Below are 19,644 nucleotides of genomic sequence, written 5' to 3' on the forward strand. Positions count from 1 at the left end.
TCATATCTCATATTAAGCTGATATCGACTTTGGATGGCCATGACATTTTTGGATACGGTAGACATTGTCATGCTTTCATCTCTTAGTCTGTTGTATCGAAGTTCAATAGTACAATTTTTATGTTTTAAATGTCTGTAGATAGAGGCATAACCGCAAAATTCCGCATATGAATACCTCTGTACCTATTGAATAGGGTCAGTGCCAGATTCTCTTTCGCAGAGACCCCAAGCAATTTAATCTACAAATTTTTCGGGGTCCTTACAATTGAAAAACAAGAAGTCAAAAGAAAGGCAGAAATTGAAGGAAGAATTAATCTCATTTATCATTAATATAGAGTTTATTATACAGTTTATCGTGTACAGTACAACTTCTGACTCTTCTCGGCCGCAAACTACTCAATCATTAAATACTTTCAGATCTATCCCGGTCTCATTATAGGCCCGAAAAAGACCCTCTAAGTGCCTACAAGGCAGAAAGACGAGAAAAAACAGAGCGGCCTTTCCTCATACGTTTCCATTTGAATGATTGGCATAAAATTTTATTGGGAAAATAAATATATTAATTAAAAATTTACGTGTACAAAAATCCGAAAATAAAATCATTCGATTGTAACTAATGCAGAAGAGAAATTCATAGATTTTTTAATGATGCGGTAAACGCAAACAACCGGAAGTTGAAAGAAATTTTAATATCTTTCGAGCTGGCAACCTTAGGTGGCGCATTACCGGCATTTTGTACATGTGTAGTTCGACCATGCGTTTGTGGTTAATGTTGTTGCTACGAGATGTGGTCGTATCGTCGAGCGTTGACGAAACACTACTGCACCAACCATTTCTTCGTTAATATATAGGAAAATTACTTCGATAGGCGAAGAGATAGACATTATACTAAACAAAATGAAATCGTAATTTAAAAAAAAAAAAAAAAAAAAAAACCTAAATGTCATAACCAGTAAGTAGCAAAATTATTGATTTAGTTTATAAATTCTGCTTAAAATATCAGAACCGATGCATGGCTAATTTAATAATTAAAAATAGCTTTTGATAAATGCACTTACTGAATTTTTAATTATTTAAGCTAAGCTTTAATGAACGTAGCAAATTTAAATTTCATTTTAAATTATAAATAGATCGATTTATTTATCCACGATAAATACGAGAGGAAGTGTATATAGAATTTTCAAGAATGTTTACTTACGTAAAACTACCTTTGTACTTGATAGTAGACACCTTGCTTATATATTGTTTATATCCTGTCAGATATTTGACTTTATTAAATCGAATATCAATTGATGAAGTTCTTTAGTATTCCATAAACATCATGCCCGATACAGAAATGGCTACCATGTTAAACGGTGCAGTTAACAATGCTTTAATCAAGGTATGTTTTATTAAATTAATCAAGCTTTAATTAATATTGTTTTTCTTTATTCTGTTAATCTCAATTGATCTTTATAAATGAAATTTTACAGAAATTAGGTTATAATTTGTCTATATGTATGACCTTTATACTTCTCTAATTGATTTTGATATTATATTAAAAAAAAAAAGTGAGAAAATTAATAAGAATTACATAAAGTAATGACTCACCTGTTTTCAAATTTCATTAAATGGGAAATGATAAATAACTTATTATTGAAAGTTGTCTGGTTTTTATAAAAGAATAAAATTGTATTGAATTTAATTTTATAATATTTTTTTGTTTGAAGTGTAAGCATTTTGTATATTTGAATTTAATGAGCCTAATTAATATATAATTTATATACTATATTTTAAGTAAAATGCCTATAAAGTTAAGAACATTGACCTTTTTCTTTTAATTCTAATTTTATTGAACATTTATACTTTGTATTTTTAAAGACATAAGTTTATTTTATAGAATATATAATATTAATAGTAAAAAATAGCCATTTCATACAGAAAGCTTAAAAATTTTGTTAAATTGTTTAAATTAAAATAATTTAGTTAAAATGTCACAATTAGCCTAATATTGTTTAAACTGAGATAGAATAGTTAAACAATCAATTTTTAATTATATTATTTATTTAAACAGATAAATTTTGTTTGAATTAATAGTAGTGATATATATATATATCACTATATAATATATATATATATAAATTTATCTGTTATAAATAAAAAGAATTCCTTAAGTAATTAGAAACAGAAATTAAAAATATTATGAAAGAAAATTCATTATGCTTAGGATAAGCTTGAAACTTTGGGTTTGTTTACCCCAAAAAATAACTTTGCCAATTATCTTTGTTTTATAAATAATTGCAAAATATTGAATAGTATTCCTAATCATTCATTCATTAAGGTAGATATACAGTACGAACAGTTTCAGCCTATTAAATGTATGTTATTTTTTGAAATGGTATTTAGAAGAGGTAGAATTTATTTTTTGGAAAAACTAATTTTTTTTTTTTAATTTTTGAATGTGAAATTAATAATCGAGTTATTGAATTTTAATTCGAGAATAATAATATGTTGAAAACAGTATTAAAATCGTTTCAAATACTGTTTTCAGGAAAGTATTTTAATATTATATGTGATGTGTTTGAGTTCACTCATTGAATGAATGATGATGATGATTTCTGGGTTTATTTAAAACAAAAAACTTCGAAAAATCATTAGTTCTTGTGAAAATATTAAAAGTTGTTTGATATTTTTGCGAATTAGTTGAGGCAGTTCTATTGCGGACAACTCGCTCCTTCGTACAGTTGTATGTGACACTTTATACCCTTTAGCTCGATATTTTTACATTTCTTACGGGTTTTTTTTTACAAGTTTCGAGCTTTCACGTTGTACTTTCTTCCAATTTTGATTTCGGTAACATCAAAATCATTTGGGAAAATTAATTTCATTACGTCCGAAATTTGAAGACTGTTTATTATTATTTACTTTTTTTGATTTCGTCTTCGCTATGATATTGTTTTCGTGTGTCTGACACTTTTTTCATCAGATAAAATATATTTTTTAATGAATATTCAAATTGTGCAATATTTGTATTATTTTTGGAACCTTCTTATAACGTCCCACTGCGTTATCTTGTGCAATATGTAGTATACTGTCTGCTTTTTCATTCCATCTGCATTTTCCATTAAATATTTTAAAATTATTCTCTATACTTCAGCTTATCAGAAGCACAGAAAAATTGCTTATGCTTCTTCCTGCGATTCTGATTAGCTGAAGAATTTCCTATAAGCTTTATATGTTCAGTCTTATTTAGTATTAATTTTTCTGCATAATAAAATTTGATTTTTTATTTATTTCATTCTCAATTAGTCAATTATTTAAGTGATGAAATTGACTTAAAATAGGACAAAAATTAGATACTATTGTTATTTTGGTATTTCTTTGTTTATATTTTCCATTTTGGATCCATCAAATAAATATTATTTTCGCCGTAAAATCGCGTTTTACATAATACAATAGATTAAAAATACACGTAAACATTGTGTTTGTATCCATAAATTTTTACTTTTCCGGCTCTGTTATATATAAAGAGGGAAAGTATGGAAATCGTTCAAAAAATGACCCTCTAATATTCTTACATTTTTGGACTCTGGACCTTGAAGCGTTGAGAAAATGCAAAAAAATTTTCTTGTATGTATGGTTGTTAGTATGTTTTTGTAGCGCGATTTTGTTCATCCTCTTTGAAGCTTAATAACTCCCGTGCTTTTTGTCGAAAATTTCTGAAATTTTTTTAGGCCGGTTTGTCTATTGGGGGGTTAATACTGTTAAATTTTGGTGGTTATAGGTCTACGGGGTGGAGAGAGAAAGGTACGTCGTGTGTCGTATCTCGAGTAGGGTCGGACTTAATGACGATTTTAACCGTTATTGGCATTTACAATTTTTCATAAAACCAGTCCCTACCCTCAAAATTAAGCTTTTTTACCATTTTATTTTATTAAAAAACATTTCAGTATTTTTATTATATCATAACATGGCGGCACACATGCCGTTTTAAATGTTACCGGGAAAGTTAAGTAACTCGTTTGCTGGATTTTTTTTCTTTCTATTCCTTCGCCCTTTGAATAGTAAATTCTTTTAATTATGTCAGTCATGGGTTTGACCATAATGAGAACAATCGGTTAATAAGGGATAGATTTCCCATGAAAAATTTCAAATTTCAATTGTAAGTTTTTATATTAAAATGTTTTTTTGTTTAGTAACTTATTTTGTCAGTAGTTTGGATTTTTTATATGCTATACAAGGTTAAATTCTTATTATTTTCGAATTTTAAGCGTGTTAATTATTTGACCTTGAAAAATTCTCACATAGCCATAACAGCATAATTTGTTCCGTGCACCTGTTTTTGAAACGATAAAAAGGAAAAAAAATTTTTATGGGTTGTTAATTTTACAAATTATTCTATTATATACCGATAACATACATACATAAAATATACATAAATATAAGAGGCATTGTTTAAAACAATCATTCCACGGGGTTGCAAAGGCTACAGGAAGATATGAGTTAACTCAAATTTTTGCAGTTGTTTTCTCAGTGGATAAAATTCTAATTTGGGGAAAGACGTGTAAACATTTAATTTCTTATACATAGAAATTTAAAAGAGTAAGGACATAAAGATAAAAGGAATTAATAATATTTAATTTCACTTTTGAGGGAAGCGTGAGAGTAAAATGTTAAGAATTCTTGACCTAGGATGATTAACTCAAGCAATTTTCTTAATATTTTAAGAAATAAATAAATATGTCTTGTCTTTAATTTTAAATTTAGACTTTGAAAATGTTAGACATCTTTGAATGCTCAACATAAATTTATCGACACAAATAATAATTTAGTCTGCTTAGTAAAGAAAAAAAAAAAAACAAATGAGTAATGTGAATGTTTGAAAATTGATAAATTATCGACAAATTGTTAATTTTCTTGAATTATTTTTAGAGGTCCAAAGACTGATTTTATCGAATATTGCTATAAAATTCTTTTGAATTACTAATAGGTTCTAACTTAATTTATGCGAACCGTTCAGGAATCTTCGAGTTTCTTCGTTATATATTGTGTGTAACATATATGCAAAGATACACGTTCGTTTTCTTTTTAAATACATAATAAATATTTGATATGTTGTATAAAAAAAGCTTATATTTTAAAAGTTATTCATAATTTTAATTTAGATTGCAATATTTTAAATTTCATGATAGATACTAGAGAGGTTGCGGCTGACGTTTTCATCGCGAAAACGTGTACGTTGGACGTTCAACACCGCCTTCCTGTAAGCCTAGATATTTGACAATGGCGTTTGGAATGTCGAGCATGATTCCACTGACGTCCCAAACGCCATTGTCAAACTTCTAGGCTTACAGGAAGGCGGTGCTGAACGTCCAACGTACACGTTTTCGCAATGAAAACGTCGGTCGCAACCTCTCTACTTTATGCAATTTTTATATAAAGATGATTGGCGCAAATTTTTCTTCTATTCACGTATATTTTTATTCAAATCGAAGGAATTATCTTATAATTTTATACAGACGGCTCGCTCTTTCGTACTTGATACTATGATACTCCTAATTAATTTTTAGTATGCTAAATTCTTATTTTCGTACATATTCAACTGCTATACTTTGGCATTCGCTTGGTACTGTACATTTTTAGGAACGAATTATGTCCGAAAGTCGAGGATTATCTACTTCTTGGAGGAAATTTTTTAATACCTGTACTTAATTTTACTTATAACAGAAAAAATTCATTCTATTAACTAATACGCACAAAAGTCTTGTTAATATTGATAAAATCGATGATATAATCGGCTTGCTTTTTTTTTTAATGGGAAAGTATAAATCATAATACAGTACTGTAGATGCAATTATTGTAATCGCGGATATTGTTATCAGTCATCTAATATAATCAAATCTCGATATAGCGATTATCGATATAACGATAAGAAATGTAGTATTAGTGTAAAGTAAAGGTTCTCCCGTTTGAACCATATCCTCTATTAGACTGTGATAAATCTGTGTTTAGCTATACATTTTTTTTTTCTATACTCTTAAAGTTCATAGTGTTTTCTCTGTATGATGATAATGCAGTAAATTAAATTTTGATTTATTGATAGATTAATAGATAATTAAATATTGATGGTTTATGAAATAAAACTGTTTCTTAGTTATTATATCTAATATAAGCTTGTATTATAGATATATATGAATATAAAATGTAAATAAAATTTTGTATTGTGTGTGTCATTTTAATATTGTTGCCCCTAAAAATATAAGGGAGAAAATGGTCATTTTAGTTTATATTATTGCACTATATTCCCTATACCAAGGGTGGTGAACCTTTTTGAACTGTTTGCCATATAGTAAGCATACTTAGCATTAAGTTGCCTTACTAAAACAAATAATTGTAATTTACATAACTAGAATTCTATTTATGTTTATTTTATTTTAAACATAACTCTAAATTGTTAAATATTATTACTAAATTAACAAAAATATTGTATTGCATCATATTCTGTACCATATCCTATTGTATATACAGTAGAGCCTCGATTATCTTACTCAATTGGGGACTGGGGTTGGTCGGATAACCGAAAAGTATGAAAAAATCCATTATTAGTGTAGTATATTATTATATCCCATGTAATTAGTGTAGTATATTATTATATCCCATGTAATTAGTATATTAGTATATCGCTATTAACCTACTTCGCGTTGAATTTTCCTCCATGTTAAGCCTAACAAAACTTTTTAAAATAATAATCTTCGCTATTGTATCGTTAAAAATTAGAAAATTAAGCCTCGTTTAAATACTGACCCCCTTTCATGGTCGAATGAGTGTTGCCAGCTAAAACACGTAAAAATAATATTAAAGAAGCCAAGACATAGCCAAATATTGTAGCGCCACATCACTAGCGGGCATTTGAAATTTGCCGACTATGACGGTCGGTTAACCGAGATGTCGGTTAATCGGGGGTCGGATAATCGAGGCTCTACTTTTCCTGTACCATATCCTGTTGCATACAAACATTTTTATAATTTTTAAAATACTTCATACTATTTGGAATTAATTGGCAGTTTATTATTTATGTTGATAGACTAAATCTATTAACATAAATAATTTATAACGTGAAGAGTTTATTCATTGTAATTTTTTACTTTTCTGGCTATTATATATAAGAGGGAAAATATTGCAATTGGTCAAAAAAATGATTCTCACAAGATTTTTACATTTTATATTTATCAAAAATTTCTGAAATTTTTCAGGGAGGTTTGCATATTAGAGGGATTGATGCTATTAAATTTTGATGGTTAAAGGTTGGTGGGGGAAATAAAATGGGTCGTGTGTTGTATCTTGAATGGGATAGGACTTAATGACTATTTTACTTGTTATTAGCATTTACAATTTTTTTTATAAAACCCACTCCTACCCTCAAAATTAAGCTTTTTGCCATTTTATAATAATTAAAAATAAAATATGATAACAGATGGTGCCACTAAATGTTGCTGGGAAAGTTAAGCAACTTGTTGCTGACTTTTTTAATGATTTTAAAATGTATATAACCACAAAACTGAATTGTTAGAACTTGGTTAACTTATAAAGCAACATTCTGAGTTTAGAAAAGTTAGTCATAGTTTAAGAAATTAGAATTTTATTCATTATTAATAATTAAATATATTTGAAATTTATCATATTTTGTTTTAATTAGATTATAAATTTGTTTAATTGTATTTTAAGCTTAAGAACTTGTCGGGTATAATAAAGTGATACAGCACAGGGTTACCCAAAAATCAGTTAACCGAAGCTTTTTTTCTTTTAAGAATGACTATCGCATACTGTACATTATCTGTAATTTCACTTTCAGCAAAGTAACCAAATCAAAAATCTGTACATAATAAATGCAAAATATTTAGCATATATAGTTTTTATATTTTAAATATTGTATCAAATGATTGTATACTATTTTCTGATCAAATTTTCAAAATAAAATCTTGCATAATTTTGTCATAAGAATGTTTAAAATAAGATACATCAATTAAGTAAAAAGTAATGACTCCATATTTAATTTTTTAACATTATAACTTCAGGAGGTATACTGTATATCTCTCTTCATGTGCCATGTCAAGTCACCCCAATGTTGGCAAACACCCGGCATAGGTTAATATTGATTAGTTGCACACCAAAGTGGTGTCCTGGGGAAGTTAGTACCAGAGTTGTACCCCCATTGCCTTCTCTGGACATTGATGAAGGCATTCTTCCCCCGATGTTATGCGGGGGAGGAATGCCTTACGGAAGGTCTTTTTACGAGTAACTGGCCCCTATTCAGGCATTACAGATGTGGAGAAAATCCAGAAAACTCCACATGGCCAGCCTGTCCTGGTGAGGCATGAACCCACAACTGAACTCCCAGTGATCAGGGATGGAATCACTTGGCCACTGGTGGCCATACTGTATATATGTACTGTATTTGCCAAATGTTTGCCAATTTTTTTGCATCCAAGCAATGTTCAATTTACCAAAATCCCCAATTTTGGCTTTCTAGCCTTTCCTTGTATAGCAAAACTTTTGCTTTTATTAAGATTGGCAAATGCATAAATATATTAATATTATTAAATTTATTATTTTTATCATCAATATTATATAAAACACTAATAACATATTTATTAATTATTACAGTATGTATAAAAATTGAATCATTTTATTTTGTTCGTAAAATGTAGAAAGCATTTTCACAGCACTACAAGAATAATTTCAGATTAAAATAATTTATTTTTTTATTTATTTTAGAAAGCAATGAAAGACGTGACCGATGTCATCGGAAAGTACGGACCATGGCAGAGAGTCATTTTTATATTATTTCTTTTACGAGGATTACCTACTGCATTCCATAATCTCAGCACTCCATTTTTTGCATTTGACGTGGATCACTGGTGTAAGAGGCCTTCACTTTTTCAAAATTGGAGTATAGCAGATTGGAAAAACTATTCCATACCTTTAGAAAATCATGATGATAAAGTAGAGTATAGCCATTGCTACATGTACAAACTAGAGAGATTAAATGGTAGTAGTAGTATAGAAGATATTTATGTTAATAAAAATAAAACTGTATATTGTTCTTCGTGGGAATTTGATAGAAGTTTTTATCAGTCGACAATAATTAATGATGTAAGTAAATATAAAATTAATATTAATATTTAAAACATTGCATGTTGACAAACAAAATGAAAAATAAACTAGCCTATTTTTATTTGTTTTAGTTCTATTTATAAATAAATCTCACAAGTGTAAATGTAAGATGTCTTCATGAATATTACATTAGCAAAATGTAATACTGTATTTGAAATTCATAATCCATTAATTCATCCAAATTCTTAATCTGTTTAGATTCTTTAATTCATATTCTTTTTAAATTAAAAAAAATTTGAAAACTAATATTTATATACATAATAGACCCCTTAGTTTTAGGTCCAAGTGAAAATAATAATCAAGAAAAGATTTTATTTTGAATATTTAATGAGAATATGTTATAATAATTGATTTTTAAGACTTTATCTTTTCTTATTAACATGTTTAGAATGAAATATAAACTAAATCTTTTTTTTCTATAAATGAATTTGACTAGAAAGCATTTATCTAAATATGGTATACATACACTTATTGTCAGTTAACTGAGATATATTTTAAGATTATTTTAATATTTATGGCTAAAACTGGTTTGGAACAGCTACTTGTTTCTCATTTCATTCAGGAAAACTTGTAGCTGAGTCATTTCAATGAAATGACTAAATCAATTAGAGGCAAATATTTATTGTCAACAAAATTTATCATTCATAATCTCTAAATTTTGAAATTTTTTCTTTTTCAAAATTTGATAGATTAATGATTTTCTACTCTATTAAATTATAATTTGTCTATTAAATTTCAGAACAGGTATCTTTTACTCTTTCTGATCAAATTTTCAAAATAAAATCTTGCATAATTTTGTCATAAGAATGTTTAAAATAAGATACATCAATTAAGTAAAAAGTAATGACTTCATATTTAATTTTTTAACATTATAACTTCCAAGAGGTCAAAATAGGTTTGATATGTCATTAGTGACTTAAATTTACATTTATTTCTATTTTAAAAGAACATTTTCTGCACCTTGAAGAAGCTTAATACAGATCTAAAATACAGCATGTGAATTTCTGTATTAAATTTTGTTATTAAACATTTATAATTTTTAAGTATAAAGTATTTTAATTTAATTTTTATACTTATTGTTAGTAGTTTAATAATAAACTTAAATATAAAGACAATAGCCAGGATTTCAGAGTAACATTCTATTTTAATTTTATTTTCAGTTTGATTTAGTTTGTAAAAATGGGTGGCTTATTTCTCTGTCTCAGAGTGTATATATGGGAGGGATGACAGCAGGAGTTATTATATCTGGACATCTTGCTGATAGGTAAATTAAAAATTTTTAAAGAAACTTATTCTTTTTAGAAAATTATTATTTGATATTATAAGTAGATTAAGACTAAATTATCATTTATATTTTAATTCAATATTTTTTCCAAGATTTGGGCGCCAACCAATTCTACGATATTCCGTAACCCTGATGCTGATTTCAGGTATTGCAACGGCACTTTCTCCTACTTATATATTTTTTAATATTGCAAGATTTTGTCTTGCTCTTGGTGTTGCTGGTGCACAAAATACGGCCTTCTGTTTATGTGAGTATTTCTTAAATCTACATAATATTTCAAATATTAAATAAAAAATGAAATATATTTGCTTAATAACGTATGAATTACATCCTTCCATTTAGTGATGGAAGTTCTTGGACCAGAATACAGAACAAAAGTTACTTTTGCATTCTCATTTGGATGGGCTACAGGCTTAATGTTGCTACCTGGAATAGCATATCTGTTAAGAGATTGGGTCTATCTGCAAATATTCAGTACTGCTTTAGGATCTATATTACTTTTATACTGGTGGTAAGTGTAAAATTTTTTATAATTTTAAAAGTCAATGCACATGAGTGGCAAAATTAAGATGACAATGAGCATGAATGACTGATACTATTAGTTCTCTTTTATCTTGACAATTGAGAGATGCTTGGTTAAGTCTATCTAAGCTCATTTTCATCTAATACTGCTGGCTATGTGCACCTACATTAATTAAGATTTCAATATTTATAGACTAATTTTTCTTATTTATTCATGTGAATAATTTAGTTACTATAAAGACAATACAAAAGAAATTACCTACACTTTACAATTTAATTTATTCTTTGAAAACTGGTAAGCAAGCCATCATTTTTCCTACAGGTTCAGTATTATGAATTCAGATAGAAGTATAGTTTGAACTATATAACCCATTGTTATGATACCAAACAAAAAGTGAAGTATTTAAGTACATTATTTTATTCAAACATAACAGGAAATTTATGCCAGCTGTGAAAACAGTGTTCTGAGCAATAAAGTAATTAAAAATGTGGAAATGTTGATACCTTCTTGCGTAATTCATCCTCATAAACAAATGTATGTATGTGTAATATTTAAAATATCAGCATTCCTCAATATATTAATTTTTCTGGTTTACTAGAAAATTCCTCACAGTAAGCTTTTTTTTTCTATTTTCAGTTTATTTTTAATGTTCCTTTCCTTTTTAACATTGAAGAAACTGATTGTATACATATAATTTTGAGAGAATTCGAACTTTGCTGTACAAATTGGGGTGCAATTTTCAAATTACAGACCTATAAATTTCCATTGGCATCCATCTGTCCTTTCTTAATCTCGAGAATAAAGTTAGATAGATAGATAGATAGTTCATCTATCTATCTATCTAAGTCGATGCTGGATATGGAAAACTTAGAACAGGAGGCCCTGATTAACTGTATATGAACTTCTGGTTTGGACTGGAAGTCATGCTATTTCAATTCAAAAATTTTCTCCAAAAGAGAATTAGATAGATGACTGTCACAACTCTATTGTTAACAGAAAAAGTGTGATGTATACAGGCAAGACACTACTAAAATTGAGAGTACAGTGAAAACTGTTTAGGTGACCACCTGCATTTGATGGGCACCTGTCAAAACGGGCAAAAATTTCTGACACGGAATAGTTTATCCATAGAGTCTTCATATAAGTTACCTGTATTAAACAACCACCCGTGTAACGTGCCCGCGGGCATCGATTTTTGGTCCGAAACAACATACAACACCTGTAATAAGTGACCACTTTCGCAAATGTATCTGGTCTAAACTATTGTAAGAACCCATCTCCTAATATAATGAATTAGTCTAAACTCTTATTCGAACCCATCCTGGGCACTTCTCCCACCCTTGAAATTAGATGCAGGTGTTAATAAATTAGTCTAGCAACAAAGGAAATTCATTTCAGTTTGTTGGAAAATGTCCGAAAAATGACAGAAATGCAAAGTGCTGTTGTTAGAAGATCGTATTAAAGTTATCACAACAGCAATTAGCGGCGAAGTTTAACTGTGGGGAAAACAAAATTTATTTTATCCTAGACCTACAGTATTTTTCTTGGGGTGTAAAATATTTTACATGATACAATTAATTGGCTGATCTCATTGTTTGATAAAATCTATTTTTATTTATTTATTTTGAAGCTCATATACAGTATATGTGCGATAAATAGTTTCTGTATCAACCTACCTTATTTCCACGATACTTTTAGAAAAATAATATTCAAGTAATTTTTGCAGGCAAAATATTCAAAAAACAATAAACGCGTTAATGCAAAAATCAGTTTTACTTCCTTTTTTGATTCCGCGATGTAATGAAATTGTATAATGAGAAAAAATAATAAAATCATTTTATTATTAATTAATAATTTTTCTTATTGTACTTAATTAATTAATAAAATATTAAATATTAAAAAATACAGTATTTTTAAAGTTAAAATAAGATTAAACTAACAAAAACCAAAAGCAAAGTGATGGAGAGATAGGACGCGCTTGTATATTGATGACGTAATACACGTAACTGAGGAGCGAACGAAAAGAACCGAGTCGAATTAATTAAGTCGGAAAAAAGAAAGTGTGCATTATAATCGAGAAAATGCGAGTATTGTATTAATCTTTAAAATATTGGTGTTAAATCTGTCTTATAATATCATGACGACTCCTGTAAATCGGGTTATCCGATAAGAATAAAATACAATACCAATATAGCCCTATCGTTGAAAAAATTCGCTTATTTTTGCTCGCCTCGAGTTTTGCTTAGTAGAAATGGCTAAAAAGTGCGCAAAATACGTACGGAAATATGGTATTACAGCACCACCTGTATTGGACGACCACCTATCTAAAAGACCACTTTTTGAAGGAACCATGGGTGGTTGCCATAGACAGGTTTTACTGTATATATTTTAAATTAAATAAATTTAAAAATATGATAAAAAATTGCAGCCTGTCATTGTGACAATGTCACAATAAATATTAATAATTGTTTATGTTATATGTAAACTTCTTGCCTGGATAACTTTGTAATTGTCAAGGGATCTCTATTATTGTGTTAAATTGCATACTTACAGTAATTATATTCTTATGCAAACCAATTGCATTTTCTTTATTGTCAAATATGACTTTACTTTGATTTATATTAATAACCTTACAGAAGTATTATTTAATATGAATATCGGGACTTTTGTCTCATTCCTATCAGCTAAGGTATTTTTAAAATGAGAGTCCTAGCTCTTTATAAATAACCTCTTTGTTTATAAATAAAGAACCAAATTTGATAGTTTGGTATTTTCATTCAGTCTCTGTACTGCAAGTCTTTAAATTACAAATCTTAATAATTGCATAATTCATTATTAGATTTTTTTCTACATTTATTCATTTGTAATGACTATTTTGTTGTACAGACAGTATAATTGCTGGTAAATATATAGAAATTTTGTACAGATTACCAGCAATTGGAATAGAACTAATATTGTTTTATTGTTTTCATGCATTCTTCGTTATTCTTTTTAATTGTATTTTTAATTTTGAAATATTACTTTCCCTTATAAGGAAAAGAGAAAACACATTATTTACATATTCATTGGTGGGTTTTCACATTTCAAATAGCAAGTCATTGTTAAATGTGGTTTTTTTTTAATTGAAATAAATTATTAATGGTTTCATTAGAAGTATGATTTGTCAGAATATTTACTATCCTGTTTATGTTATTTTTAATATAATAAATTTTTGTGGGGAAATTTTACAAGGATATTAAGCAAGATTCTAGTTATATTTATTTGTTTTTCTGTATTCTTAAATTGTTGTTTTAAATTGATTTTTGTAAATATTTTCATATGCAACAGAAAATTAGTTTAAAAAAATAAAAATATTTCAAGTTTCTGACGGATTTAAGAAAGTTAATAATTGTTTCATAATAATTAAGTAAAACAAATAGAGAATATTTAACATTCAAAAATCAAATGAATGTAAAATTAAGATATTTTATTTTTGATAATCTGAAACTGTGTTGTGACACTTCTCCCGAGGTATGTTCTAAAATATCTTTACCACTTGTATATATTTTTTAACCTTTTACGTGCTGTATGTATTTTTTGATATAATTTTAGTTGGCTGAAGAGGGGCATGTTATGCCTGAAATGTGTATTTTAAACACATATCAACTGCACTAAATAAAGATGATAGAATGCACAAAGTATTTGAATTTATTACACTACATAGTGTTTAAGAATCAAAAAATATTTTATATTAAATATTAGAAAGCAGCATATTATTATTATTTTAATTTAAATTGATTAATAAATTTCCAGTTTTCTATATTTTTGATACAAAACTGCCTTTGTATATGAAGGCAAGAATATTTTCTAGTGAAACATGTGGACCTTTCATTTTTATCACTTGCAACTATTGGGTTAATTTACACTGAATTTTGTATCATATATCACTGTCAACATGATTCGTGTTGCTACTCACATAGCTGGAGACATTAAATAAGTAGCCTTATTTCTCATAAACTTAGTTTAAAATTAAAATTAAATCAACATAAATTAAAATTATATTCCTGGAAAGGTAATATGAACTATTTACTATCACAGAGATGGCTAACAAAAATAAATATTACATTTGTATACATTATTTCATACAATAATAGAAAATCTATATGAGTTGTAAAAATGAGAGTTTACTATATATGACTACAGTTTATATTTATTTTTTGTTTTTGTATTTAAAATAAGAATTGTTATTTGATGCAAAAATACTAGGCAATTTTGTTAAGATAGAAAATTTTAAATTTATTTTTATATTTTTAGCTTTTAATTACAGTTAATGTTGTTTATTAGATGGCTGGTTGGCAAAGGTAGTAAACATATCAGCCTGTCACTCCTGGGGACATGGGTTAGTCAAGGTCACCTTGGGAATTTTTTGTGGGCAGTCTCACAGATATATTGAACTAAGAAGTTGAGAGCCTGGCTGCAAGAATTTTGCAAGATCTGATTTTTGACTAAGGTGCCCATCCACCCATGTCATAGATCTTGCAAGTCAGTTCAAGCCATTTATTTGGCTCCTTTCCTCATTATCCAGCCACTCCTATTGTGTGTGTGTAACAAACTTGTAATGGATATGATTAAAAAGGCTCTTTAGCTCAAGGCAGAAAGAATTAAAAATGAAAGTGTTTTGTTAATGATTGTTATTGTCAATAAGTTTTTAGGTAAAAAAACCAAGCCTTTTATTTCTAAATCTTACTTTAATTAAAATTGTCTTTCTAATAAGTAATTTGTTAGTTTTAAAAATTAATTCTTAATTGTTATAACTTAAATAAATAAATTTGTCATATAATGGTTTGGAATTTTTAATAGATTAAATTCCAAATAAAACTTAACAATTAAGCAATTGTAAAATGATTATTATATTTCTCACAGTTTTATTCCAGAGTCTCCTAGATGGCTGTTGACCAGAGGAAGGTATAAGAGTGCTGAAGACATCATAAAAGTTGCCGCCGACAAAAATAACATGGAAATTCCAAACATGCAGCAAGCTATTGTGCAACTAAAGGAAAACATAGAAAAGGTATAAGCCTTCTGCTGCAACATTTAATAACTCTGTGTAAGTATTCATTATAAGAAAAATAACAGTGATAATGTAAACATTTGCAACAGTTCAAATACACTTTAATCATATTAATTGTTTGACTTAATTAACATAAATATACAAAACAATTTTATAAGTGTAATAATAATTTTCTAATTCCTTAATCTATTTTTCAATGACGAGAAAAACTTGTTTGTGTTCTGTCTTTAGTGTACTTTAACAGCATTGAAATTTGAGTGTGAATTCTTCAGAAAAACAGATGTGTACAAGTGAGATAGTTTTGAAAAGTCAATTTTATTTCATATCTCTACAGATTTCAATGACTTATTCATTAAAACTTTTTAAAAATTAATAAATTTAATTTTTTTAATTGCATGAGTAATACAAAATCATTAAATTACAACTAACTCTTAAGTTTGTCTACACAAATGAAATTAGATTAATATATAATTTAGATTTAAATTTTCTTACACAGGACGATTAAACAAAAAGTTTATTTGTGAGTAGTAGACTTGATGACATTAGTGAAGAGTATCAACTGTTACCCTTAATCCATAATAAACATTTAAGATTTAAGTGTTTGTTGTAATGTGTAGCAAGGCTGAATCACTGTTGCCAAGTCTACTTCTTGCTAGTTAGCTTTTTATTTGATTGCCTAATATGGCTAAAACTCATGTTATAATGAATTCTTATAAAGTACTAAATATAATTATATATATATATATATATTTTACACTATGACTGTCATACTGTCTGTGTAAGGAATCTTTATATACTGTCAAACACTTATTCACATTGACATTCACTTTATATTCACTTTATATACTTCACTTTGACACTTTATATTTATACACAATAATCTTAATAGCTATTTTTAATTTGCTATAAATTTTAAGGACTTATCAGACCACAGTTTTCAATTGAAAAGTTCACTGAAATTTTATTAAACCAATATGTACATTTCAGGCCGATTATTACCCTTCCTCAGTTGATTATATTTCGAGTATTCTTGTCTTTTCCAATTTATATTTGACATTAAATTTTAAACACAATCGGTATTCTCCTCCTAGTTTTTCTGACATGCAAATATCTATGCATTGTTATTTATAGCAAATTAAAAATAGCTGTTAAGAAAATTAATTAAAATATAAGACAAAAAGCAAATAATTATATTTCACTTTGTTCAAGACAAGCAATAATGGACCAGTTTTATACTTTATAAGACAAAAGATGTTCTGTATCACCTAAACTATGCAGTCCAATAATTTGAGTGTGAATTCTTTTATTCTGATTCTTTTAAATATTAACAAATGATGTATGGGTAAAATATTTAATTCTGTGCAGATAAAATGAACCTATTATTACTAAAAATTAACCTTAAAACAAAATTCTTTAATTTAAAATTAATGAACAGATTTACAGTTTAAAAATAAATAAATAAATAAATAAAAAATTTTGAATTATTAGTCTTGTTCTATTGAGAAAATAAATAAGTTTATAGTTTGTTATTCTGTTATTTTTACAAATTTAAGAATATATATCAAGTTCTTTTTACAATAAACAATGTTTTTAAGTTAATAATATTGAATCAAATTCTGTTTGATTTAATTGACAGAAATTAATCTGTCTTTGTGAAAATACTTAATTAAATTTAAAACAAAAATAATTTACCAAAATAACAAAATTATAATATTAAAATAATCTTTAACCAGTATACAGCTTATAAGAAAGAAGTCATTCAACTCAAAAATTTTAAAAAGTTAATCTCCTCATATTTCTTACTATTTTATTTATTACAGTTTAATATATGGTATGATCCCACCATATGTGGACTCACCATACATGATTTCAGATTTAACTGTTGGCAGGCTGGAAAAATAGATGAAAAATAAAAATTCTTAATTGTTCACTAAATCCAAACCATTTTTAAGATTCATCTCATTTCACAGCATCTCGCTCATTCTTTGACTGTTAGTGTTACTCATTCTGGAAGTATTACTGTAATGCATTTCTTTGTTTTTCAATAAACACTAGGACTCACATCAGTCATTGTGTGATGTTCTCGCTTGTAACACGTGTCCGTGTGATATCAGTGCTTCTCTTAGTTTCATTTATGCTAATAACTTTGAAAAAGAGGCTACAAAATGCAAGAATAGTGATGTTGATAGCTCTGATAAGTAAATAAAAAGGCCATAAAGTGGCTACTTTAGAAGAGAAAAATTAAGTTTAGATTTAGTGAGAAAAGAAGAAAAAAATCAGCTTCCCAAAATTTTTTAAAATTGTTTTTATGATTTATAATATTGCTGATTATGGTATGATTTATGAAAATGTGTGATAGTTATGTTAGTTTAGAAAGTAATAATTAATGGAATTTGCTATTTTACATGAGGAATCTTGGAATTTATTGTGTATAGGAAGACCCTATTGTTTATGTTATTTATTAACTGTAAATGCATATTTATTTAAAACTTCTAATTTAAACTTGTTTGTAAAATATTCATTTTTAGAATTAAATTTATTAAAAACAATTATATCAATTATTTGATTTATAGTTTTACATGTATGAATCTAAAGATTTTGTTAATATGCTATTGAATTATAAAATTTGGGACTTTCTTTACCTTCCTGATTTATAATGTGATAATTTTATTCAAATTTATTTCATCTGTAATCATTTTATTTCACTCAGACTGTGTTTTTTTTTGTTTAAAAAAAGTCATAATTTCACTTTCTAGCATGATTCTCTTTGTCTGACTAAACATGAATTTTAATTATATTCAACTTTTTAGATAAATACAATTTTTTTCACTTTTTATTTTGGCTTCTGAAATGGCCAAAAAATGGAGACTTTTACACTTTATGCATTGAAAAGTTATGAAAAACAAATTATAATTACATCTCTATTAAATCTTTTTAAGAATACAATCATCTCTAACTCTTATATAACACTCTATACTTGTGGAATTTTACACAATATTATAAAGTAAGAATCTGAGAAATTATTGTAATTCTTGTTTGTAAAAATACAGTATTTATTGATTTCATAAAATGTTATATTTAATATATTCATACCATAGATGTGGGAGTTGTAAAGGAAGCAATTGTAAAGTAAGGATATCAATGTATGTTGCTAGAAAGAATTTCTTTTGGTTTAATACTTCTATTTAAATTCTTATCTTTGTGGCTGTGTTTTCGAGTAACAGAATCTTTATATAAACAAATGCTTGATTTACAAACGGATTGTTTCAGTTGTATCCACTGTGACGATGCTCATCATTTTTGACCACCTCTTTTCTGATTGGAAACATTCTTTTTGATAGAATATCACAAGAGCTTATGAATAATATCTAATGCAATGTTTGTCCTGGTTGGGGAAGAATATTTGAATTACCTAATGCTGTTCTCAAGTCTGCAAGTTTGGTACTTCTTAAAGTAATTTAATTGTGGAAGTTAATAAAACATCACCTGATGATATTTTCTGCATTTAAAACTGAACATTACTGTTGTTATATAAATATTCAGTTTTGTTTGAATATTTTTTTGAGAATTTATACAATCAATATTTTAAGAACATATCAGTTTAATATATAATAATTAATTTTATAAATAATTT

The 19,644-nt window shown here is 27.2% G+C and overlaps 1 protein-coding gene across 1 annotated transcript in view; it reads left to right on the top strand.

The window, feature by feature from the left end:
• Positions 1–996: 996 nt before the first annotated feature.
• Positions 997–19,644, top strand: part of LOC111637682 (organic cation transporter protein-like) — a 34,218-nt gene continuing 15,570 nt past the window's right edge. Inside the window, exons 1-6 of the mRNA XM_023383247.1 lie at positions 997–1,380; positions 8,754–9,131; positions 10,313–10,416; positions 10,530–10,684; positions 10,780–10,948; positions 15,863–16,010. Of these exons, the coding sequence (XP_023239015.1) occupies positions 1,321–1,380; positions 8,754–9,131; positions 10,313–10,416; positions 10,530–10,684; positions 10,780–10,948; positions 15,863–16,010 (1,014 nt within the window). The 5' untranslated portion in view covers positions 997–1,320. The remainder of the gene's footprint in view (positions 1,381–8,753; positions 9,132–10,312; positions 10,417–10,529; positions 10,685–10,779; positions 10,949–15,862; positions 16,011–19,644) is intronic.

Source organism: Centruroides sculpturatus, unplaced genomic scaffold (assembly GCF_000671375.1).
Source record: "Centruroides sculpturatus isolate CEXI.00-Female unplaced genomic scaffold, Cexi_2.0 scaffold697, whole genome shotgun sequence".
Classification (NCBI taxonomy): domain Eukaryota; kingdom Metazoa; phylum Arthropoda; class Arachnida; order Scorpiones; family Buthidae; genus Centruroides; species Centruroides sculpturatus.